This window comes from Hyla sarda, chromosome 12 (genome assembly GCF_029499605.1).
Source record: "Hyla sarda isolate aHylSar1 chromosome 12, aHylSar1.hap1, whole genome shotgun sequence".
Lineage (NCBI taxonomy): Eukaryota > Metazoa > Chordata > Amphibia > Anura > Hylidae > Hyla > Hyla sarda.
In genome coordinates, this window is record NC_079200.1 from 55,965,027 (window position 1) to 55,991,964 (window position 26,938).

Genomic DNA, 26,938 nt, shown 5'->3' on the forward strand with positions numbered 1-26,938 from the left:
AGTACTGGAATGATTAAGAATTTTTAACAGAAGAAATTTAAAAATCTCTAACTTTCTGGCACCAGTTGATTTAAAAAAAAGGGGGGATCGGACCGGGATGCCTGCTGAAATCATTCAGCAGGCACCCGATGCAAACCCCTGGGGGGGGGGGGGGTCAATTCAGACCGGCGATAAGCAGCCATTCTGGGTCAGTCGGGTCTCCAGTGACCCTGAAAAAACATGAGTGAGGTGGCACGGGTGCCGCATCACAATCACGTGATCGGTCGGTCGGAATGACTGACCAATCACTGTCCTGCTGTACGGTGATTGAGGCGGTGATCGGGGCCTTACCTCGGCGGAGGTCAGCGGGGGTCCCCTCAGGGATCGGGACAGCAACATCAGGAGCAGCGGAGGTGGCAGGTTACAGCAGGAGGGGAGGCCTGTTTGCCTCCTGTTGTTGCTAAGCAACAAGTCCCAGCATGCACAGCCAAAGGGCATGCTGGGAGTTTTAGTTTTGCAACAGCTAGACGCACATTTATATTTGTATGAAAAAGTGTGCCTCCAGCTGTTGCATAACTGCAACTCTCAGCATGCATGGACAGCCAAAGTGCATGTTGGGAGTTGTAGTAATATGCCTCCAACTGTTGCATAATTGCCCTTCGGCTTTCAGTGCATGCTGAGGGTTGTAGTTTTGCAACAGATGTAGGCACACTGGTTGCGAAACACAGAGTTTGTTACCTAACTCAGTGTTTCGCAACCAGTGTGCCTCCAGCTGTTGCAAACTACAACTCCCAGCATGCATTGACAGACCGTACATGCTGGAAGTTGTAGTTTTGCAACAGCTGATTGCGAAACACAGAGTTTACTACTCAACTCAGTGTTTCGCACATATACATATACCTCTACACATTTACACCCCCCAATAAAAATGAAAAACGTCTCGTACGGCACGGTTTCCAAAACGGAGCCTCCAGCTGTTGCAAAACAACAACTCCCAGCATTGCCAGACCACCATTGACTGTCCAGGCATGCTGGGAGTTTTGCAACAGTTGGAGGCACCCTGTTTGGGAAGCACTGCTGTAGGGTTTTTTGGTATCGGAGGCAAGTGTAATGCTTGCATCAGGGTCCGTCCCTATGCAAATCCCTAATTTAGGCCTCAAAAGCACATGGTGCTCTCTCAATTCGGTGCCCTGTCGTATTTCAAGGCAAAAGTTTAGGGCCACATATGGGGTATTTTCGTACTTGGGAAAAATTGTGTTAAAAATTTTGAGGGGCTTTTTCTCATATACCCCTTATGAAAAGGTAAAGTTAGGGTCTACAGCAGCATGTTGTTGTAAAAAATTTAATTATTTACACTAACATGCTGGTGTTGCCCCATACTTTAATTTTCACAAGAGGTAAAAGGAGTAAAAGACGAACTACGATGTGCAGAAGAGAAGGAGCACCATTGCCCTTTTAGAGAGAGAATGTAAGGCCATGTGTGTTCACAAAGCCCCCATGGTGCCAGAACAGTAGACCCCCCACATGTGACCCCATTTTGGAAACTACACCCCTCATGGAATGTAATAAGGGACACAGTGAGCATTTACAACCCACAGATTTTTGAAACAGTGGTCCTTAAAAATGAAAAATAAAATTTTGCACAACCCACTGTTCCAAAGATCTGTCAAATGCCGGTGGGGTGTAAATGCTCACTGCAACTCTTAATACATTCTGTGAGGGGTGTAGTTTCCAAAATGGGGTCAAATGTGGGGGAGGTCCACTGTTCTGGCATCATGGGGGCTTTGTAAACGCACATGGCCCCCCGACTTCCATTCCAAATAAATTCTGTCTCCAAAAGCCCAATGGTGCTCCTTATCTTCTGAGCATTGTAGTTCACCCACAGTACACTTTACATCCACAAAGAAATGTGGGTACCAGTAGCAGATTTTTGGCTTCCTGGATCCCGATATAACTTTTACACTGATGTATACTGTATAGTGGTTTGTACTTTAAGATAAGTTGGATAAGTTCTAAAAAAAAAAAAATAATAAAAAGACAAATTCTTCAGTTAATTAACCTGGAAAAAATAATGTTAAATTGGCTCCAAAGTTAAGATTACTATTCACATTCGATGAAACTCCAACAAACCTGCTGGCTTTAGAGGGATCACATGATGATGTGTCTGGGGACTACCCAGCTCTCTCTCGAATGCAAATATTTAAAGGAGAACTGTCAGCTTGCTCCCCCCAACCCCCTGCACTAACTGGCAGTACTGACTGATTAGTGCTTACTGGCACGGGGGGGGGGTAACTGGCACTCTGACATCACCGGCACCAGCACCGCCCAGCTCATCAATATTCCTTCCCCCCCCCCCCCCCCTCGCCTCGCCCTCTTCATTACAGAGCGGAAAGAATAGTAAGAAGCGGAGGGAGGGTAGGAATATTGATGAGCTGCGTGGCGCTGCGGCCGGCGGCGGTGGCGTCAGAGTCCCAGTTAACGCCGCCTGTGCCAGTTAACACTTAATTAGTATATAGGGAAAAACAAAGATATCGGCAGAACGGCCTGACGGATCCAGGCACAGTAAGCATCAAACTGATCAGTGTCGCCCGCACTATCACATTAGTGTAGGGGGAGCAAGCTGACAGTTTTCCTTTAAGAAAAAGCAAGGATGAAGGAGCCTCAGCTTAAGTTGGTCATACACATAAGATAGTTGCGCAAATGTTTGTTCTGCCAACAGCTATCTCTCCTGGTCCCCCACATGTATGCTCAGCAGGTCATGTAGATTATTCCCCAAAAGGATAGGGTTGTTGAAATCCAATATGCCTTACTCTACTCTCCCCTTGATTTTAATTAGTGGTGAAGCGTTGGGAGGACCCCATACACATTAGAAAATTAGAGGTGTCTTTTGAGTTATGTCTAAAGTGTCCATGTCTAATAGCCATCTGTATTCTGTTCCATCAAATAAAATAAAAAAACATGCATGCTTGGGTGAGCTTAACGGTTTAGCGGTAATTGGTAGAGTAAGCTATTAAATAGAGTTTTTTAACGTGTAGGGCCACCTTTATTCTTACTTGTCTTTAAAGTCTACAACTTATCTGACAAACTCCAGGAAAAGTTCCACCATTCTTTAGGTCCTATTCAGTAATCACCAGCAGTAAACTCAAAGAAGATGGGACAAGAGACTACATCTGCTCTTAATCCATAAATATGGCCGCTACCTCACAAGATGAGGAACTGCTTGGCAGATTTCTGTGCTATTGATAGAGATAATAATTTGTTTCCCTGTGTTGCTCTCACTGGAGCAAGGAACATCTTGTTTGTATTCATGGAAATTTGTAACTTTTTTTTTCTAGAAGAGACAAATTGCCTTTCCTCTGAGCCATGTGATGGCTTAGGCATCCAACATGGCAAAACATCTCTAAATCAGTAAAACAGAACACTTTGTGTAGGCAAAATACATATAAACTTCTCAGATAAAGAACAAGAAGACAAGAAACAAGGAAGAGATCGCTCATCTCTGCCATATGGAGCTAATTTATGGATGAGCTGAAATAAACTAAGCATCCTATGAGTTCTTAATTATCCATCCTATCATGGTGTGCCCAATTATATCTAGTGTACTTACCTCGGAGAGTATGGTCGCCTTCTTGGCCACTTCTATTTGATACAATCGAACCCATTCCCAAGGAATGGATATGAAAAGGCAGAGTATAAGGAGCAATGCAAGATGGTAAAGCCAAGTGTCCAAAATACAACTCTCCGACACAACCAGGTCATTTATCGGTGTAGCTGCCAACCTTCTGTTGATCATCATCATCTTAGGAACAGTGGACTGTCTTCGGGAGTGTAAGATGATAAAGATGAGGAAACAAGCAACAGCAGCAGCCAGTGATGCTTTGGAGTAAATTGTCCATTTTTCAAAAGGTGACTCTAAGGACCATGGAGGAGGAACAGGAGGTTCAGTCTCTGGCAAACCCACTATTTTGTATCTCAAGAAGTTGACTTTGCTTAAAATCCACCTACAAAGAGATTCCATCCTAATTCAGTTGTTCCCTCGTAGACTTAAGGAATTTTTACTTTATACACCTACAAGGAAAGTAATAATGTTAAAACATGAATTTAAGAAGTCTTTTTTGAAGAAAAAGAGTGCTTATCCTCAAAAAGCCTTAACGATTGGCTAGTTGCCTTTAACCCCTTAGGGACTCAGCCCATTTTCACATTAAGAACTCTTAAAGTGTCCCTTTATGCATTAATAACTCTGAGATGCTTTTACCTTTTATTCTGATTCCGAGATAGTTTTTTCATTACATATTCTACTTTAACATAGTGGTACATTTTCGTTGTTACTTGCATCCTTTCTTGGTGAAAAATCCCCAAATTTTGAAACTTTCTGCTTGCAAGAAAAATGGACGTTCCAAATAGATTATATATTGATTAACAAATACAATATGTCTACTTTATGTTGCCATCACAAAGTTGACATGTTTTTACTTTTTGAAGATCTTAGAGGGCTTCAAAGTTTTTTTCACTAAAATGCTGGGTTTTCCCCAAATTTAAAATTTTTACAAGGGGTAATAGGAGAAAATGCCCCCCAAAATTTGTAACACCATTTCTTCCCAGTATGGAAATACCCCACGTGGATGTAAAATGCTCTGCGGGTGAACTACAATGCTCAGAAGAGAAGGGGCACCATTGAGATTAGAAGAGAGAATTTGTTTGGAATGGAAGTCAGGGGGCATATGCCCACGTGTGACCCCATTTTGGAAATTACCCCTCACAGAATTTAATAAGGGGTGAAGTGAGCATTTACACCCCACTGGCATTTGACAGACCTTTGGAATAGTGGGCTGTGCAAATGAAAAATGACATTATGTGAGGGGTGTAGTTTCCAAAATGGGGTCACATGTGGGGGGGGGGTCCACTGTTCTGGAACTATGGGCGCTTTGTAAACACACGTGGCCTTCAATTCAAGACAAATTTTCTCTCCAAAATCCCAATGGTGCTCCTTCTCTTCTGAGAATTGTAGTGCGTCCGCAGAGCACTTTACATCCACATATGGGGCATTTTCTTACTCAGAAGAAATGGGGTTACAAATTTTGGGGGGCTTTTTTCCTATTTTCCCTTGTGAAAATTAAAAGATTAGGGTAACACCAGCATTTTAGTAAAACTTTTTTTTTTTTCCCATCAAACTTTAACGAAAATTCGTCAAACACCTGTAGGGTTTTAAGGCTTACTATACCCCTTGTTACGCTCCGTGATGGGTGTAGTTTCCAAAATGAGGTCACATGTGGGTATTCATTTTTTTTTCCGTTTATGTCAGAACTGCTGTAAAATCAGCCACCCCTGTGCAAAATTTTTTATTTATTTTTTCTTCTCCTTTTACCGCTTGTGAAAATGAAAAGTATGGGGCAACACCAGCATGTTAGTGTACAATTTTTTATTTTTTTTATACTAACAGGCTGGTGTAGCCCCCAACTTTCCTTTTCATTAAGGGGTAAAAGGAGAAAAAGCCCCCCAAAATTTGTAAAGAAATTTCTCCCGAGTACAAAAATACCCCATATGTGGCCCTAAACTGTTTCCTTGAAATATGACAGGGCTCCGAAGTGAGAGAGTACCATGTGCATTTTGAGGCCTAAATTAAGGATTTTTATAGGGATGGACTCGGAGGCAGGCGTTACAATTGCCTCCGCTACCAAAAATATTCTACGTCAGTAATTCCCAAACTGGGTGCCTCCAGCTGTTGCTAAATTCCCTGCATGTCTGGACAGTCAGTGGCTGTCCGGCAATGCTGGGTGTTGTTGTTTTGCAACAGCTCGAGGCTCCGTTTTGGAAACACTGCCATACTAGATGTTTTTAATTTTGTGTTAGTTTAGTGTTTTTAGGGTACACTTGCACTGGCGGGGGTTTACGGCGAGTTTCTCACTAGGAGCTGGAGCTGCGATGGAAAATTTGCCGCAGCTCAAACTTGAAGCAGGAAACTCTCTGCAAACCCCCACCCGTGTGAATGTACTCTGTACATTCACATGGGGGGGCAAACCTCCAGCTGTAAAAAAACTATAACTCCCAGCATGCAGTGACAGTTGTACATGCTGCGAGTTGTACTTTTGCAACAGCTGGAGGCACACTGGTTGGAAAACCTTGAGTTAGGTTCTGTTACCTAACTCAGTATTTTCCAACCAGTGTGCCTCCTGCTGTTGCAAAACTACAACCCCAGCATGTACTGATCGCAAAAGGGCATGCTGGGAGATGACGTTATGCAACAGCTGGAAGCATGCAACTACAACTCCCAGAATGCCGAGACAGCCGTTTGCTGTTAGTGCATGCTGAAAGTTTAGTTTTGCAAGATTTAGAGGGCCACGGTTTAGAGACCACCGCACAGTGATCCCCAAACTGTGGCCCTGCAGATGTTGCAAAACTACAAATTTCAGCATGCCCAGACAGCAAACTGCTGTGTGGGCATGCTGGGAGTTGTAGTTTTGCAAGATCTAGAGGGCCACAGTTTAGTGATCATTGCACAGTGATCTCCAAACTGTACCCCTTTAATTTTTGTAAAACTACAAATCCCAACATGCCCAAACAGCAAATGGCTGTCTGGGCATGCTGGGAGTTGTAGGTTGGCAACATCTGGAGGGCTACAGCTTAGAGACCACTGTAATCTGTGGCCCTCCAGATGTTGCTAGGCAACAACTCACCTGGCAGTAGCAGGATCAACGCCGCAACCGCTGCACACAGACGATCGCCGCCCGCCGCTGCACAGAGGAGGATCGCCACCGGTAACTGACCTCCAGCGCTGGTCCCAGCACAGTTCCTCCGCTCTGCCCGAACTTTATACCCCCCCCCCCCTGATCTGCTATTGCTCCGTCACTTCTGACCGACCAATAGCAGGGATAGGAGGGGTGACACCCCTGCCACCTCACTCCCATCCCTTCAGGGGGATCGGGGATGTCTTGGACAGCCCCGATCCCCCTTATTTTCTGGGTCACCGGAGACCCGGAATTGCCGCAGATCACCGGCTGAATTTACCGGTGATTTGTGGCAATTGCCGACATATGGGGGGGGGCTCAGGACTCCCCCAGGTGTTGGCACAGGATGCCTGCTTAATGATTTCAGCAGGCATCCCGGTCCGGCCCCGCCCAGCGAGCGGGACCAAAATTCTCACGGGCATACCTGTACACCCTGCGTCCTCAAGTGGTTAAAACAAGGCCTAAAGAAATTCCACAACAGTCAGTAGACAAGCAAAACGCCTAGATGTCAAAACTAAAAATACTCTTTATGAAAACTGTTATAAGCATTGTCAAGGCAGATGCAGTGCCACCTAGTTGACAAACTCCAAGAGTACTGTGCTAAAATTTAAAACAGATGCTAGTAGGTACTCTTTCAGTCTTGTTCAGATTAGTATTGAGCCACCAAAGGCTTCGTGTTTCCAAGATTTATAACTTTCAATTTTTGGTAAAACAGTTCAGATGCAAGTGTCATGGACATTTCTTGCATTGTTCTTTCAAAAATAAGCCACCCAGGTTAAATGAAGCAGATTTCAAAACAAGTTTACTCAAAGTTAATGTTCTCAATTACCAAGGTGGCCTCTGCTGTCGAAGTTAGGCATCATACATCATTTACCTCTGGATAAACAAATCAACATTTTAATTCCCGAGACAATGGAGAACCATCCTGCGCCTGCTAAGTATTGCCTAAAGGGGTGAACACAACCATAAAAGGTCAAAACAATGACCAGCCAAGTCAGAAGTACTTTAAACTTTAATTGAGTGAGATAGTTAGGCATCCAGGTCCGTGGAAAACATTAACTACTATAATACTGCAAGAATATACCTATTATAATACTGCTCCCTATGTATATGTATATGAATATGACTAGTATAATGATTTTTTTCAACAAAATATTAAAATAAAATCTGAGAGAAAATATGACCTCTATAATACTGCCCCTTCTGTACAAGAACATAACTACTATAATACGAGAATATGACTACTATAAATTTGCACTTTATGTACAAGAATAAATATAAAATACAATATGCCACCTATGTGCAAAAATATAACTACTACTGTCATAGCCAATTTGTATTACTTATGATTCACAGACGACCTTATTTTTCCACAAGAATCTTTTGTAGTTCACTCAAAACAGCTTTTGTATAGGAAAGGTAAATGGAGAAGTCTCAGAGAAGGATGAAAACACCATGTATAACAGTGGTCTCAAACTGTGGCCCTCCAGATGTTGCAAAACTTCAACTCCCAGCATGCCCGGACAGCCGTTGGCTGTCCGGGCATGCTGGGAGTTGAAGTTTTGAAACATCTGGAGGGCCACAGTTTGAGACCACTGCTTTATATAAACAAACTACAGAAAGGTTAAATGGGCACTGCCGGATACAAAATCTTTTGATATCTTGTAAAGCATGCAAAACCAATAGGTTTTGCATTTGCTTTCATTAGAACATTTTCAGTATGTCATACTGAAAAAGCCAGTCAAACAACTGCTCCCCCTGCCTGCCTGGACACATACTAGTCCTGCTGTGTCCATGCGTCATGGACCCACTTCCTTGATTGACAGCTGTGAGCGCAGGGCTCACAATGGAGGAAAAATCCTCCCACTATTAGCTTGTGTCCTGCTACTGTCAGTGAGGACAAGCTGGGAGTTGTAGTTTTGCTAATGCAAGGGGAGATGTGAGCAGACAGCATACTGAGGGAGGGGGCGGAGACCTGCACAGTTAGGTCACGCCCCCTCCCTTTGAGAGGAATTCAAACTAGTGAGCTAAATTAAAAGTGTAACAAAAAAATAAAGTTGCCAGACACACAAAAATGTAATGCACATGGTCAGGATTAGGTACTGAGTGTTATACTAAAAAAAAAAAAAAAATAAATAAATAAATAAATAAATGTTGTTGATCTGACGGGTACGTTTTAACATCATGTAAAAAGCTCTTTCTTTGTGAACACATTTGTAATAAAACTTACATTTTGGGATTAACAAAAAAACTACACTAAAATGCACAGTAAAAATCTAATTGTGGTTTATAAAATACAATAGCAACCAAAAATAGCCATTCGGAATCAATACACATTAATACAAATAATGTGGGGTCAGGGGGGTGAGGGACACTTTTCTCTGAAGAAATCTCAATGCATTGTTAATACATGTGCTAGGCTCTACCATATATATATTTTTTAAACAACAAAAATTAAGTTAACATTTATTTTACCCCATAAAAACTGTTGCTCCTTTAGCTAATTTTGAATTCCCTGTGTCAAATCTTGACACTGACCCAGCTCATCTAAGGTTACATTCACATTACCACTGTGCTCCGCTAAAGGGAGCTCTGTCATGAAAGGGCAGGCGTTGGGAGGGGAAAAACACACTGCACGTCAAGTATTTTTTTTCCGGCTCAACTCTCCTAAAATAATGGACATCCGACAGACTCCATAAAGTCAATAGGACTTGTCTGTGTCCGTTGTACAAAGGGTTCCTTTTAGTACAATTGTTGGGTGCTAAATGGACCCCAGATGTCCACCTTTTGAATCCTCTCTTACTCGTTTTTTAATAGAAAACCTACAAATTGACACTGTAGCCAAAAATAATAAAATTTTCAGGTTTAAAAAAAAGTAAAACACCGATTCAAACATATGCCCTATTAATTACTTATAAGGCCACAAGCGGGGTAAAGTTTTGTAATCTGCATAAAAAACTACGATATAGCCAAAAATATGGGCTTATACATTTTAAGGCATTGTGTCAAAACTCATCATATTAGAATACCTACAAAATGACACTGTAAACAAAAATAATATAAAATCTCAAACTTTACTGAGTAACAGACAAACATAAAAAAAATAATCAAAATGGAGCAGCAAACAGTCAGACTGCAAAATGGACTCAGGAGAAATTGCCTTATGAGTTGGGTAATAACATACCGTATATACTCGAGTATAAGCCGAGTTTTTCAGCATGAATTTTCGTGCTGAAAACGCTCCCCACGGCTAATACTCGAGTGAACTCTCCGCCGGTCAATCCCTTCTCAGTCGCCTTCAACCTGCGGACCTCCAGATGTTGCAAAACTACATCATCCAAACCCCCCCCCCCCACCTTTAGTTTACTACTCACCTACCCTCGGTGGGAAGGAACGGTGAGCTGGTCCGGGTCATCTGTGCTGCAGGGACCGTCTGTTGGGGAGGGTTAGTCGTTGCGGGCTGTCCATGTTCACCGGGGGGCCTCTTCTCCGCGCTCCGGGCCTGCCCCAGACTAGTGACGCTGCCTTGAGGACGACGCACAGGGACGTTCATTCGCAGCCTGCGCATAAACATCCCTGTGCGTCGTCGTCAAGGCAACGTCACTAGTCCGGGGTAGGCCCGGAGCGTGAAGGAGAGGGGGCCCCCCGGTAAAAATGGACAGCCCGGAATGACTATCGGCTGTCCGGGCATGCTGGGAGTTGTAGTTTTGCAAAATCTAGAGGTCTGCAGGTTGAAGACCACTGATGAAGGGATTGACAGGGGGGAGGGATGATGACGGGGGTGATGATGACGGGGTCTGGATGATGACAGGGGGGATGATGCATTTCCCACCCTAGGCTTATAGTCGAGTCAATAACTTTTCCTGGGTTTTTGGGGTGAAAATAGGGGCCTCGGCTTATATTCGTGTCGGCTTATACTCGAGTATATACAGTAGCAATGAGAAAAAAATAAATCAATAATGTAATAATAATATTGCACATCAGTATCCATAAAGCTATATAAAAATAATAGCATACATGAACAAACCACAAAATGTGACTATATTGCCCACTAAAATTCTATTCCACACAAGCAAATCCTACAATCCATCCATAGGTAGCAGAGGGGGAAAGGGGGGGATGGTACAAGTGGCCAAAAAGTGAGTGTAGGTGAATATTCAAGGAGATGGCATGGCATAAGCACAGAGGGAATATACCGTATATACTCGAGTATAAGCCGAGTTTTTCAGCACGATTTTTCGTGCTGAAAACACCCCCCTCGGCTTATACTCGAGTGAACTCCCCCACCCGCAGTGGTCTTCAACCTGCGGACTTCCAGAGGTTTCAAAACTACAACTCCCAGCAAGCCAGGGCAGCCATCGGCTGTCCGGGCTTGCTGGGAGTTGTAGTTTTGAAACCTCCGGAGGTCCGCAGGTTGAAGACCACTGCGGCCTTCAACATCATCCAGCCCCCTCTCACCCCCTTTAGTTCTGAGTACTCACCTCCGCTCGGCGCTGGTCCGGTCCTGCAGGGCTGTCCGGTGAGGAGGTGGTCCGGTGAGGAGGTGGTCCGGGCTGCTATCTTCACCGGGGAGGCCTCTTCTAAGCGCTTCGGGCCCGGCCTCAGAATAGTCACGTTGCCTTAACAACGACGCAGATGCGTCGTTGTCTAGGCAACGGCTCTATTCCGGGCCGGAAGCGCGGAGAAGAGGCGCCCCCGGTGAAGATAGCAGCCCGGACCACCTCCTCACCGGACCACCTCCTTACCGGACAGCCCTGCAGGACCGGACCAGCGCCGAGCGGAGGTGAGTACTCAGAACTAAAGGGGGTGAGAGGGGGCTGGATGATGTTGAAGGCCGCAGTGGTCTTCAACCTGCGGACCTCCGGAGGTTTCAAAACTACAACTCCCAGCAAGCCCGGACAGCCGATGGCTGCCCGGGCTTGCTGGGAGTTGTAGTTTTGAAACCTCTGGAGGTCCGCATGTTGAAGGCCGCAGTGGTCTTCAACCTGCGGACCTCCGGAGGTTTCAAAACTACAACTCCCAGCAAGCCCGGACAGCCGATGGCTGCCCGGGCTTGCTGGGAGTTGTAGTTTTGAAACCTCTGGAGGTCCGCAGGTTGAAGACCACTGAGGGCGAATGATGAGAAGAGGATGATGAAGGGGGGTGTGTGGGATGATGAAGGGGGGTGTGGGGATGATGAAGGGGGGTGGGGATGATGAAGGGGGGGGGGTGTGGGATGATTACAAGGGGATGATGAAGGGGGGATGTGTGGGATGATAAGGGGATGTGTGGGATGATGACAAGGGGATGATGAAGGGGGGATGTGTGGGATGATGACAAGGGGATGATGAAGGGGGGATGTGTGGGATGATAAGGGGATGTGTGGGATGATGACAAGGGGATGATGAAGGGGGGATGTGTGGGATGATAAGGGGATGTGTGGGATGATGACAAGGGGATGATGAAGGGGGGATGTGTGGGATGATGAGGATGTTAATGACGGGTCTGGATGATGACAGGGGGGGATGAGGTATTTCCCACCCTAGGCTTATACTCGAGTCAATAACTTTTCCTGGGATTTTGGGTTGAAATTAGGGGTCTCGGCTTATACTCGGGTCGGCTTATACTCGAGTATATACGGTAGTCACATTTTTTGGTTTGTTTATGTATGCTATTATTTTTATATAGCTTTATGGATACTGATGTGCAATATAATACCCACATTATTGATTTATTTTTTTCTCATTGCTATGTTGTTACCCAACTCAGTCTATTTTGCAGTCTGACTGTTTGATGCTCCATTTTAATTATTTTTTATGTTTGTATGTTACTCAATAAAGTTTGAGATTTTATATTATTTTTTGCTACAGTGTCATTTTGTAGGTTTCCTAATATGATGTGTTTTGACACAATGCCTTAACACTGGTAATGTATAAGCCCATATTTTTGCCTATATCGTTATTTTTTATGCAGATTACAAAACTTTACCACGCTTGTGGCCTTATAAGTAATTAATAGGGCAAACACTGTTTGAATCAGTGTTTAACTTTTTTTTAAACCTGAAAATTGTACTTCACTTTTGCTGTTGCTTGATAATGAGTGCATTAAACAAAAAATTTTAGAGATTTGCTGGGACTGCTATGGATGGCCTAGCCTCAGGATAGGTTATCAATACAGTTTTCCCTCAACATACGATGGTAATCCATTCCAAATGAACCATCGTTTGTTGAAACCATTGTATGTTGAGGGATCCGTGCAATATAAAGTATAGGGCAGTGGTCTACAACCTGCGGACCTCAAGATGTTGCAAAACGACAACACCCAGCATGCCCGGACAGCCAACAGCTGTCCGGGCATGTTGGGAGTTGTAGTTTTGCAACATCTGGAGGTCCACAGGTTGAAGACCACTGTTATTGGTGGTTGTACTCACCGTCACCGCTCGTCACCGCTGCCCTGGATGTTGCCTTCCATCGCTGTCGCCGCGTCCCCGGAGTGTCCCCGACGCTCCGGCAAGGCCTCTGCTTCCCCGGCATCCTCGCTCTCCGTCGCTGCCATCACGTCGCTACGCACGCCGCTCCTATTGGATGACGGGACGGCGTGCGCAGCGACGTGATGACGACGATGGAGAGCGCCGATGATGCAGGGGATCCCGAAGAGGACACGCCGGAGCCCCGAGGACAGGTAAGTGATCGTCAGCGGACCACACGGGGCACCGTAAACGGCTATACGGTGGCAGCTGAAGCAGTCTGCGCTGCCCGATAGCTGTTTATGCGATGGCCCCGACATACAAAATCAACGTATCTTGATGCTGCCTTCAATATGCGATGGCCTCCGAGAGGCCATCGTATATTGAAATGATCGTATGTCGGGTCCATCATAGGTCGTGGGGGTCACTGTACCTTATCGGAGCGTCACTATGCTCTGGTTCATGGTAGAAATCCCAACTTGTTGATCACCCCACTCCCTTGCACATGGTGTCCCAATGTTCTAATAGGGTAGGTATATGGAGAAGAAAAATACCCCGGACTTCAGGCACAGAAAACCGTTCCGTAGAGAAAGTAATACTCGTGCTGGTAGTAATTGTCACTAGCTTCACTTTAATCCGATACAGCATTAAAAAGCAATACACATAACGTTATGGCGTTACAGGGCATAAAACACCCCTTCATCAGATGTAGAAATGGCAGAATGAGCAGCATACACATGGCCAGTCTCTAATACAGTTCTTTCCGTTTCTCCCATTTAAAATATTTATTTTCTTCTTATTAGGATATGCAGTTTTTATATTGATATTATATTTTGTCAAGTGGCTGCTGGCCTAACTTGCAGAGTGGGGCAGGCAGATGCAATAGAAGGCGTCAGACGCAGCAGAGCTGAATTAGGTGACTTTAGCAGGCAGGTGCTTTAACAACAGCAGACTGGAACACTGGAACACTAGAGACAGGGACCTCCGCTGTAGTAAACTACAGGGTGGGCCATTTATATGGATACACCTTAATAAAATGGGAATGGTTGGTGATATTAACTTCCTGTTTGTGGCACATTAGTATATGTGAGGGGGGAAACTTTTCAAGATGGGTGGTGACCATGGTGGCAATTTTGAAATCGGCCATTTTGAATCCAACTTTTGTTTTTTCAATAGGAAGAGGGTCATGTGACACATCAAACTTATTGGGAATTTCACAAGAAAAACAATGATGTGCTTGGTTTTAACATAACTTTATTCTTTCATGAGTTATTTACAAGTTTCTGACCACTTCTAAAATGTGTTCAATGTGCTGCCCATTGTGTTGGATTGTCAATGCAACCCTCTTCTCCCACTCTTCGCACACTGATAGCAATCCCGCAGAAGAAATTCTAGCACAGGCTTTCAGTATCCGTAGCTTCAGATGCTGCACATCTCATATCTTCACAGCATAGACAATTGCCTTCAGATGACCCCAAAGATAAAAGTCTAAGGGGGTCAAGATCGGGAGACCTTGGGGGCCATTCAACTGGCCCACGATGACCAATCCACTTTCCAGGAAACTGTTCATCTAGGAATGCCTGTGCTAGAATTTCTCCTGCAGTGTTGCTATCAGTGTGTGAAGAGTGGGAGAAGAGGGTTGCATTGACAATTCAACACAATGGGCAGCACATTGAACACATTTTATAACTGGTAAGAAACTTGTAAAGGGAGGAGTGCTCTTTTATAGGTGGTGCCTGGCAGGAATTGGCTGGGAATCTAATAGGGAGAGCACACTTGCCCTATAAGTCTAAGCCAGTGCTCGTGCACAGCCCCTAGAGGACAGAGGAGAAACTGCAGCCATGGCAGCAGCAGGACATGGTACAGAGCAGGCCGCCTGAAGTAAGTAAGAAATAGGACACACGGTACACCGGAGGTTTTCAACCAGCGGCGTTACATATTTAAATATAGTTTTTTTTAACATTGTTAATTTTAGGGTATTTTACAGATTACTATTGGGTATTTTATCATAAATTAGCTATTTATATGTGTATTTATTCTATTAATATTATTGTTATGCATTTATCCTATCATATTGCTGTATATGTATTCTATATTTCATATTTTTAACTTCCCCATCATTATATATATATATACGTGTACAGCCCTGGTATAGTTTTACACATTTTTTGTTTAGCTCAAAGATAGATACTATAGCCAGCGCCACAGCACATTGTGTTCTTTCATTTACTACATTCTGGCCAGGCTTTTTCGCTGTACAGCCAATGTCAATCTAGCTAGGCTGCAGCACTACCCTGGCCGATTAAGCTAATTCTCAAACCTGCTTATGCTACTTGCGCCAGGTCATTCATTTAACCCAGGACAGCTGTTTAGCGCCAGAAGTGAATAGGCGCTCGAGACAGCCGGCTAGGCGCACCGACTAGAAGACCCTGCATGCCCACATTTAAAACAAAGGTCACTTTTTGTATGGGGAACATTTATGTTTACAATGCACACTATATGCTAGATGCATTGTTAAATGCTGAAGGGGATAGACGCTTTGGACAGCAGGCCGGGCGTATAAACTAGAAGACCCAGCATGCCCTTACATTTACAACTAAGTTTACTCTACATCTATGCACTAATAAGCAACCTTTTATGGGGAATATGTATGTTCACATTGCACATTATATGGTATATGTTCTATTTATCTCAATACATAATTGTTTTGTGGTCTGGATTTTGATTGGTTATCCGATGTGATGACTGGCCATGTGTATGCTGCTCATTTTGCCATTTGTACATCTGATGAAGGGGTGTTTTATGCCCGGAATAAAGTGAAGTTAGTGCCATTTACTATTAGCCCGAGTATCTCAACGGAACGGTTTTCTGCGCCTTAAGTTCGGGGTGTTTTTCTTCTCCGTATACCTACCATATCCCCTGCTCCGGTGGATCTTGGATTATAGTCCGGCACTTGGCGGCTGCACCATCCACAGTCATCGTTGATTGCTCTTATTAGCTGTTGTGTCTATCTACACAACAGGCCCAGGTGAGCAGTTACCCACAATGGGCTTTCTCTCATGTTTGTGTTCAAACATATTACACTATGAGGAGCTCTGCTGTGTTTTTTTTTACTATAGAACTATATTCAATGTTCTAATAAGGCATATGGACATGGATTTATTAAAGGAGACATTTACAGGAATTTTACATCAAAACCAAATGTACTTGTAATTGAGCAATTCAGTGCAAGCAAAGGCATAGACGGGGCTGTACAAACCACAAACAAAAACATTGTAGCTTTCCACTGTAAATGTTCACAAATCTCCTCAGTCAACCAAAAACCCTTTTAGTGCAAAACAGTAAATGCAACACAGGGTGGAGAGGAATGTAGCTGCAATTTATCTCCATCAGTGTTGCAGCAAGACTAGAGAAACAGCTGCACTAGGGAAACATTTAGGAGCTCATTCACACCACGATTTGGGGGAAACAGCAGCTGAGATAATTTGAAAATTGTCCGCTGCCGTATTCCCGATACACCCCATTCATTTGAATGAGCTGGACGGAGTCAGATAGCGTCTCCGGTCGGCTCAGTTTTGGACCATATCCAGTTTTGTTGCCAGACTGAAAATCGTGGTCTGACATGGTTTTTGGTCTGGCAATACAACTGATTTTATAATAGTGGCTCCCTCTCCTAAATACAGAGTGCTAACACCTAGGTACTGATACAGTTCAAAATTGACTATCTGACTCCATCTGGCTCATTTAAATGAATAGGGTGCGGCGCGGGTCCGGCAGGGAACAGCAGCGCCTGGTTATTAAATTCGCCTGCCAGATCCAGCTGCCATATCCCCAAAGCGTGGTGTGAATGAACCCCAATTGGCATAGAGAACAAAGCAGAGCTCTTTAATTATATTCTATTCTATTTAATATATTCATTAATGATCTTGTAGAGGGGTTGAATAGTAAAGGAGCAATCTTTGCAGATGATACTAAACTCTGTAAAGCGGTAAACACTATAGAGGACAATGCACTGTTACAAATGGATCTGGATAGGTTGGAGGTTTGGGCTGAGAAGTGGCAAATGAGGTTCAACACTGATAAATGTAAGGTAATGAACATGGGGAAGAAAAATGAGAGAACGCTTGGGACGACTGACGTGGAAAAGAATTTAGGGGTCGTAGTTAATAGGAAATGTAGCTGTAGTGACCAGTGTCAGGCAGCTGCTGCCAGGGCAAATAAAATCATGGGTGGCATCAATAGGTGCATAGATGCCCAAGACAAGGAAATAATTGTACCGCTGTACAAATCACTAGAAAGTTAAACAGATTTGTAAATTACTGGGGGCGGAACCATAGCCGCGGAAGAAATGGACGCGTGAGCCTGCTGCTCTCTCGTCTGACCGGAGAATCAAGCCTTCTAACTACCTTATTTTCCCCTACAAATGGTCAAGTACAGCAAGCTAGTACCCGGAGACCCTGGAGAGTCAACCAAACCGGGTAGGAATCAAGCAGATATGTCAAAATTCTTTAAGAGAAAAGGCGGTGTGTCTCTCGCTCGGCAGGCCAAGAAGGCGCAGGAGATAACCCCACTCAGAGACCCAGGAGATGACTGTGAGGCCGAGAGTGAAGTCGAGGAGGACACATCGGCAGTTCTCACCCAGCAATTCCTGAAGTCCTTCATGAAAAAAGCCTTACCTCAGGCAGTGAAGCCGGTCCTAACTGAACTAGCCGAGATAAAATCTGAAGTCTTGGGGATTGGACACAGGACCGAGGCCTTGGAGACTGCCTGCGCAACCCTCTCTGTGCACTCGGCTGCTATGGCTGATCGCACGTCCCTCCTGGAGACCCACTTGAATTCCACCTACGGTCTAATAGAAGACCAGGAAAATCGTAGCCGCCGGAAGAATATTAGGCTAAAAGGCTTACCAGAGTCCTGGGCGGCCGAAGCGCTCCGGAATGTTGCGGGTGAAATTTTCGCCGACCTACTGGGTCCTGATAGAGCAAAGAGAGTGGTCATTGAGAGGATTCACCGGGCCCTCAGGCCGAAACCGACTGATCCCCTCCGTGATGTGGTGTGTGGGCTCCTGTCCTATGTAGACACTGCAGATATTCTCCGGGCCGCCAGGGAAAAACGATTCGCTATGGGGATACTGAAATCGCCCTGTACCAAGATATAGCCCCGTCTACGCTCGCAAAAAGGCGCCTTCTATGACCGCTCCTAGAAAAGCTGAGAGATAAGGATATCCAATATGCGTGGCTATTCCCATTCGGCCTGTCCATTAACTTCAAGGGCAGGAGACTCACTATACGTACGCCGTCTGACCTAGACCGAGTTTGGCCTATCCTAAAGATGGAACCGCTGGACATACCCTCTTGGCTCCCGGTGTCAGATCTAACCCAGCTGCCTCCCCTGCCGAAACCGGAGGAATGGAAGATGGTCTCCCGCACCAAAGGCAATAAACACAAGAAGACGCCTGTTAAGGATGGTCCCCCGCCACGTTGACCCGCTTGGGGAGCGCAGTGAGTCTTCTATTTGCCCCTCCATGTGAGGGTTTTGAGCTGTCCTCTCCCCCTGATGAGGATCATCTGTTACAGTTAACCCTACAGTTACCTTCCAATATCTAGGCATGTTAGCCAGTGCATTGTGTGCTCAACGTTTTACCCCTAGTGGCACCTGTAACAAGGTACTGTAAATCATGAGTCCATTGTTCCCCAGCACCCCCTCCTCCTATGATGGTTTTCAGCTGCCCTATATGATCCCTTCGTGTTTACTTCCCTCCCCTCACACGCTGAAAGTGTCTTTTCTGCTAAAACATGCACGGGACTTGGACTACTCCTGGATCCCTCCCCGGGTCTCCCTCATCGCCCCCTCTTTCGTCACGCCTCACACCCCCCTCCCCTCTCACCCCCCCCCCCCCCCCACCTTTTGTTTTATAACACTCTCTTCGCAGACACTTCATCCCTGCAGGGGGACTTTGAGCTGCTCCTCCTCGCTGGACTCCTCGAACTTTCCCAGGACTGGACTTCACCTCTGGAAATGGTCTGCTCTGTTCATTTCTGCATTGGTGTTTTTCTTTTTTTCAATTCAATTCACTGCTTTATTTTATTTGCCTAGCCTATCTAACTTTTATTTAAGTATCTTAACGTTGCACTTTATTTGTATTTTAAGATGCGCTTTCTGTGTGGCAATTTTCTCTGTGGAGGTCGCCTTCTGGTGACCCCTTCCAAATCTACACTTTCAAATTTTATTTCCTACGTTCCTCCTTGGGTCTTCTCTTGCTTAATCCTTATACCCCTCCTCCCCCCCCCCCCTTTCCTTCCCCTTCTTCCTCCCTCCCTCTTCTTTCTCCTTCCGGCTCCCCTCCCCCTCTCCCCTTACCGCTTTTCCCTCCTTTCCTTCTCCCTTTCTCTTCTCCACTCCCTCCTCCTTTCCCTACTTTTGCTTTTCCCCTTCCCTCCTTCCCCCTCAGTCTTCTTCCCTTCTTCTGCTTTCCACCTCTTCTAGCCTTTTTTTTTATCCTTCCTCTCCCCCCCTCTCCATTTCCCACCCTCCCTCTCCTCCCTACTCCCTCCCCTCTTTCCTCTTCCCCATTCCTATTGCTCCCCTCCTAAATTCCTCCCTTAATTCTCTACTCCTTGCCCTTGCTCTCTCCTGTCACGACTCTTTGAATTATGGACTTTATACCTCCTTGTTGCTCCTATGGGGTTCCACCCACTGTTTGATTCACATCTCAGTTATGTTGTCATGTTAGCCTAAATGATATGTATATGCCATAGCTTGACCGTTTAAGTATAAAATGGCTTGGTTCTCTGTTACACTCAGACTAGGTCTTGTTGTACCCCCCTTTCACTCTGTTCTGTCCTCCTGGCAGTTCTTCAGAGTGAAATTCTACCTGATATATCTACCTAACCTATTCCCCCCCCCTCCCCTCTCTCGTCCCCCTTTCCACCCTTGAATATCTCTTAACTTCCTTGCATCCTTACCTCTCAACACTTACGCTTCCCCTTTCCCTTCCCCCTCTTCTCTTCCCCTCTCTTCGTGCACTCTCCATCCACTACTGCCGGTTGTCTTAGCTAAGTGTCATAATGTCAGATGTCACTTTAGTGTCATTCAATGTGCGGGGGCTGAACACCCCTGAGAAGCGCCACCATGTTGTGGACCACCTCAGGCGTCTTCACACCTCTATTGTGTTCATCCAAGAAACACATTTTAAAAGAGACAAGATACCCAAACTCCCTACACGTTACTTCTCACAGTGGTTCCACTCGTGTCATGGCTCCTCGGCGTCGAAAGGGGTATCTATAGCTTTTAGCTCATCCCTGCCAGTAGAGATACTTCACCAACATGTGGACTCTGAAGGCAGGACGTTATTTCTTCAAATCCGATTATTCAATTCCATTTATACACTTGCGAACATCTATGCCCCGAATCACGCCCAGGTGCCATGGCTGATTAACACGCTGTCCGCTCTTAAAGCTTTCTCGGAGGTTCCCATCATCATTGGGTCGGACCTAAATGTTGCTTTAAATCCTTACTTGGACTCTACGTCTAAGACCTGTGGTTTATCTCAGAAGCTGCTGTCTAGATTGCACTCTAAACTTGCTGATTTGTCCCTCATAGATCCGTGGAGGCTGCACAACCCTTCTGTCCGTGACTTCTCTTTTTTCTCCTCTTCGAATAAGACATATCAACGCCTCGACTACCTACTGATTCATACCTCTCTACTGCCAATAGTGAGTGGTGCAAATATTGGGGTGATTGCGGTCTCAGATCATGCCCCTGTTTCCTTGTCTCTGTCACTTTCCACCCTTCCTGCCCCTGTGCCCACCTGGAGGCTCAACGAAACCATCTTAGAGAACCCCTCAGCCCTCTCTGACCTTACGGAACACCTCAAGTTATACTTTCACACTAATTGCACTCCCGACTCCTCCCCACCTCTGGTGTGGGAAGCCCATAAGGCCTTTATGAGAGGCATTCTCATCTCCTGGGGCTCCAGGCTTAAAACGTCCTATAAACAAAAGACTGACCAACTGTTAGCTGACATCTCGGATCTGGAGAGGCTTCATAAGAGATCTCAGGTTGAAGCCACCCTTTCTGATCTGAAGCTCAAAAGGGAACAGCTGCTGACCCATCTACATGACCAGTCCTCTAAGGCCTACCTTCACCACAAACAAAAAATATATGCCTATGGAGACAAAGGCAGGAGACTTATGTCTTCCCTCCTTAAAAAGAGGAGGGCCAAGCAGCGTATATTGCGCATAAGGGACAGGGACGGGGTGGTCCACACTGATACTCCCCTCATAGCTAGTACTTTTCAACAGTTCTACTCGCATCTATATAACCTCCCCTCACCCGCTGGGGTCGACTTGGCCTCGCCTGTGTCCTCGGCTCAGGATTCTTTTCTCGATGAGTTCGCTCTCCCCAAACTAGATGGCTCCATGGCGGGAAGTCTGCTCTCCCCAGTGTCGGAACTAGAGGTCCGTAAGGTTATTCAATCCTTCCCCCCTGGAAAAAGCCCAGGTCCTGATGGACTCCCCCCTGTGCTACTATACTAAATTCTTGGATCTCCTTGTACCCCATCTCACTTCCTCTTTTAACACTTTACTCGAGGGAGGCTCTCTTCCTCGACAGGCGCAGGAGGCACACATTACTCTCATAGCAAAGGAGGGAAAGGATACAGAGGAGTGTGGTAGCTACAGACCCATATCTTTGTTGAACCTAGATCTAAAAGTATGGGCCAAACTTCTATCCATGCGCGTTAAAAAGCTGCTGCCCCACTTGATAGCCCCGGAACAGTCGGGCTTTGTCCCCGGCAGAGAAGGGAAGACTAACACTATCAAACTCCTCTCTTGTATACACTTTGCTCACTCTAACAAACTCCCACTAGTCCTTCTCGGCGTAGACGCCGAGAAGGCATTTGATAGGGTCAGTTGGTCCTACATGAAAGCAGTCCTTCTTAGATTTGGTTTTCCCCCAGCATTTGTGTCAGCGATATTCACTCTCTATGCTAGCCCCTACGCTTCCCTACAAATTAACGACTCCCTCTCCCCGCCCTTTTGCATAACGAATGGCACCAGGCAGGGGTGCCCCCTATCCCCCTCTCATTTCATTCTGGTGATGGAGACCCTGCTCCAGAAAATTAGACAGATGCCTGAAGTTAAGGGCTTTGAGACGCCAGAAGGGGAACTTAAGACATTGGCTTTCACTGACTATTTGCTTTTCCTATTATCTGACCCCGAGTGGGGGCTCCCCTGCCTGGTCTCCTTATTCGAGAGATTTGGCACCCTCTCCAACTTTAAAGTAAATGTAAACAAATCAGAGTTGCTCAACGTCACGCTCCCTCCCGCCACACAGGCTACCCTGCTAAATATCTCCCCCTTTCCCTGGGCCAAGTCCTCCTTAAAATACCTTGGAGTGCATATCACCCCCACAATTACACGCCTCTACGATACTAACTTTAAGTCCCTCCTTACAGACATCCAGCAGTTATTGACAGACTATGACAATCCCCTTATATCGTGGATTGGTAGGTGCAATGTTATACAAACATATGTTATTCTAAAAATAGTTTATAAACTATCAATGCTCCCGATAGCACTCCCGCCCTTGTTCTTTTTAACCATAAGAAGACTCTTTTTCCCGCTTTCTCTGGAAAGCCAAAAAACCCCGACTGGCTAGGTCACTGTTGGCTAGATCCCCCACCAGAGGAGGAATAGGTATGCCGGATGTCCAGATTATATACAAGGCTATTCAATTGAGGAGGTGGATATTTTGCCGTTCACCCTCAGGTCCCCCCCTTCACCTTCGGAGTTCAGAGAGGACCTATGGTCCCGTTGGGCGTACGGTGCTGACTTCTTGCGCCATCTTTGGATTCCAGGGAGACGTAATTTCTCTCACTCTCACCCCTCACTCCTTTTCTTGGGCCTCTTCTCCGTGTGGTCTTCTCTCGCTCCTCATCCCTGCTGTTCTAGACCGCATATCCCCCACGTATAGCTCTCTATGGGCCAAATTGAGGAACTACACTATTGCACAAGTCTTCACGGATGGAAGGGTCCCAACCACGGAAGAGTTATCCTCCATGTTCCGCTTGCAAAAGCTGACCTTTCTCCAGCTGTCCCACCTTCGCATCTGTTGCAAGGAATTTTGGTGTAAAGTGGGGCCCCTGAGACCCTTGACGGACTTTGAGGCTGACTTGATGCCCCCCCCCCGAGAGGTTTGCATAAACTCTCCTATGCCAAAAAATTCTGTTCCTCCCTAGACAGCTCCTCTATTCCCGGTTACTTGCTCTCCTGGGAGAAAGAACTGAATTTAGTATTATCCACGGACGAGAAAAATTAAATATTGAGATACTCCCACGGGTACTCTAGATGCGTCAGATTGAAAGAAACTTATGATCATATGTGCCTGTTGTTATGAGCTGCTACCTGGCTGGCATACGTTCCTATGATGTTTGATGACTTGCACTCTTGGTGCCTCGGCCGGCCCAGAAATTGGGCCAACCGCAGGCCCTAAATCCAATTCCCCTCCCCCTTCCCCTCCTTTCCCTCTATCACCCTTTCTTTCCCACCTGGCCTTTCTCTTCTCCTCTCCCCCTATTCTCTTTATTCCCTCCTCCCCCCCCCCCCCCCACCCTATTACTACCCTACATTACCTCCTACCATGGTAGTTTTCTTTTTGGCTACACAACCAAAGTTCCTTCTAGTTATTGTTGTCTGTTCGTGCCTTAAGGCAGTCCTTGTTATATCATCATACTTTTATTGCTGTGATCATTTTCTGTAATTGTCTTTGTTCAAAACCAATAAAAACTAAATTGAGAAAAAAAAAAAAAGATTTGTAAATTACTTCTATATAAAATATGAATCCTTCCAGTACTTATTAGGGGCTGTATACCACAGAGGAAATGCTTTTCTTTTTGGATTTCTCTTCTGTCACGGCCACAGTGCTCTCTGCTGAACTCTGCTGTCCATTTTAGGAACTGTCCAGAGTAGGAGAAAATCCCCATAGCAAACATTTGCTGCTCTGGAAAGTTCCTAAAATGGACAGCAGAGGTCAGCAGAGAGCACTGTGGTCGTGACAGAAGAGAAATCCAAAAAGAAAAGCATTTCCTCTGTAGTACACAGCCCCTAAAAAGTACTGGAAGGCTTAAGATCTTTTAATAGAAGTAATTTACAAATCTGTTTAACTTTCTGGCACCAGTTGATTTAAAAAAAAAAAAAAAGTTTTCCACGGGAGTACCCCTTTAACGACGCAGGACGTATATTTACGTCCTGCGCCGGCTCCCGCGATATGAAGCGGGATCGCGCCGCGATCCTGCATCATATCGCGTTGGTTCCGGCGCTCATCACCGGCCGGGACCCGCGGCTAATACCACACATCGCCGATCGTGGCGATGTGCGGTATTAACCCTTTAGAAGCGGCGGTCAAAGCTGACCGCCGCTTCTAAAGTGAAAATGAAAGTGACCCGGCTGCTCAGTCGGGCTGTTTGGGACCGCCGTGGTGAAATCGCGGCGTCCCGAACAGCTGATCGGACACCGGGAGGGCCCTTACCTGCCTCCTCGGTGTCCGATCGACGAATGACTGCTCCGTGCCTGAGATCCAGGCAGGAGCAGTCAAGCGCCGATAATGCTGATCACAGCCGTGTTAATACACGCCAGAGTTCAGCATAGGAGATCAGTGTGTGCAGTGTTATAGGTCCCTATGGGACTTATAACACTGCAAAAAAAATGTAAAAAAAGTGTTAATAAAGGTAATTTAACCCCTTCCCTAATAAAAGTTTGAATCACCCCCCTTTTCCCATAAAAAAAATAAAACCGTGTAAAAAAATAAAATAAACAAACATATGTGGTATCGCCGCGTGCGTAAAAGTCCGGTCAATGGCGTATGCGCAAAAAAATTCCAAAGTCCAAAAAAGCGTATTTTGATCACTTTTTATACCATTAAAAAAAATGAATAAAAAGTGATCAAAAAGTCCGATCAAAACAAAAATCATACCGATAAAAACTTCAGATCACGGCGCAAAAAATGAGTCCTCATATCGCCCTGTACGTGGAAAAATAAAAAAGTTATAGGGGTCAGAAGATGACATTTTTAAACATATAAATTTTCCTGCATGTAGTTATGATTTTTTCCAGAAGTGCGACAAAATCAAACCTATATAAGTAGGGTATCATTTTAACCGTATGGACCTACAGAATAATGATAAGGTGTCATTTTTACCGAAATATGCACTGCGTAGAAACGGAAGCCCCCAAAAGTCACAAAATGGTGTTTTTTTTTCGATTTTGTCGCACAATGATTTTTTTTCCGTTTCGCCGTGCATTTTTGGGTAAAATGACTAATGTCACTGCAAAGTAGAATTGGCGACGCAAAAAATAAGCCATAATATGGATTTTTAGGTGGAAAATTGAAAGGGTTATGATTTTTAAAAGGTAAGGAGGAAAAAACGAAAGTGCAAAAACGGAAAAACCCTGAGTCCTTAAGGGGTTAAAGGAATGCTCGAAATATGTTTGTATCCAGGAGCAAGAAGTAGCCGTGTTCAGGTGCAACTCCTAAAGGTGGATACAAAAGCACAGTGTTGTATATAGAAAGATAGAACTTATTTTCCTTTTCCATTCAATCTTTTTTGTAGCCACAGGTAAAATTCTTTCTAGCTTTTCATCTCATCTAATAATCAGGTTGGGATTCTTAATCAAAAAGATATAAATCAGTTATTTGCTGTCAAAAAGCTGAGAAAGTGTGTCACAAAAGGAAAGGAAAGAGGAAGATCTATGACCTCTTATTAAAGCACCTACAGCTCTGTGTAGTCAGGTGCAAGAAGAATAAGAACATAGTGTAGATGAGGCAAGTCTATATTGGTCCATAAGACACTGAGTAGGTGCCTCAGGTTTAGTAATTTGGATGTAAATTGTCGTATCTCACTATCCTATACGGAACGTGTTATACATTGCTCATTGTGGATAAGTAAAAACTAAACAAACAAGTTTTGCCCTCCCCACCCCCAATCATTGTTCGGTTTTATAGGAACACATAAAATGTTTATAGATACTAGGGATCGACCAATATCGTTTTTTTAGGGCCGATACCGATAATCGGTGCAGGTTAGGGCCGATAGCCGATAACTTATACCGATATTCCGGTATAAGTTATCGGCTATTTAACCCCCTGCGACACCGCTGCAGATCATTGATTTAAAGCGGGCGCTTTAAATCAATGATCTGCAGTGGCTTTTGCGGGGCCATAGGCCGCCGCCGCCACCCGCTTCTCTCCCCCTACCTGTCAGGGTGGTCCGGGCCATCCATCCATCGTTCCTGTAGTGTTCGGGGGTGTTCTGGGTGGAGGGTGAACCGGTCTGGGCTGTCCTTCTCCGGCGGTCATCTTCTCCACTCCGGGCAGGCTCTGGCCTAGTACGCTGCATAGACGCCGCTGCGCAGTGACGCCCGTGCGCAGCGACGCACCTCACGTCACGGCGTAGCGGCGTCTATGCAGTGTACTAGGCCGGAGTCTGCCCGGAGTGGAGAAGATGACCGCCGGAGAAGAAGGACAGCCCGGACCGGTTCACCCTTCACCCAGAACGCCCCCGGACACTACAGGAACGATGGATGGCCCCGACCACCCCCATTACGGGTAAGTTTAATTTTTTTATTGACTCGGAGGGTGGGGGAGGGGCCCGACCGGTATAGCGGTATGGGCAAAAATCCATACCGGTATACCGCCCAGCATCACGGTGGGGGGGTGCGACGCGGTGCGGTGGGTCGGGGGTGCGGTGCGGCGGGTCGGGGGGGGGGGGGGGGGGGGTGGCGGTCGCGGT

The 26,938-nt window shown here is 45.6% G+C and overlaps 1 protein-coding gene across 6 annotated transcripts in view; it reads right to left on the minus strand.

Moving 5' to 3' along the window:
• LOC130296458 (chloride channel CLIC-like protein 1) overlaps positions 1-26,938 on the minus strand; it is a 477,677-nt gene that overhangs the window by 344,212 nt on the left and 106,527 nt on the right. For all 6 annotated transcript variants that reach the window (XR_008849218.1, XR_008849217.1, XM_056547995.1 and 3 more), the window contains one exon: positions 3,587-4,047. Coding sequence is in view for 4 of the 6 variants with exons in the window: in XM_056547995.1 (XP_056403970.1) it covers positions 3,587-3,997 (411 nt within the window). In the remaining 2 variants the exon portion in view is untranslated. The remainder of the gene's footprint in view (positions 1-3,586; positions 4,048-26,938) is intronic.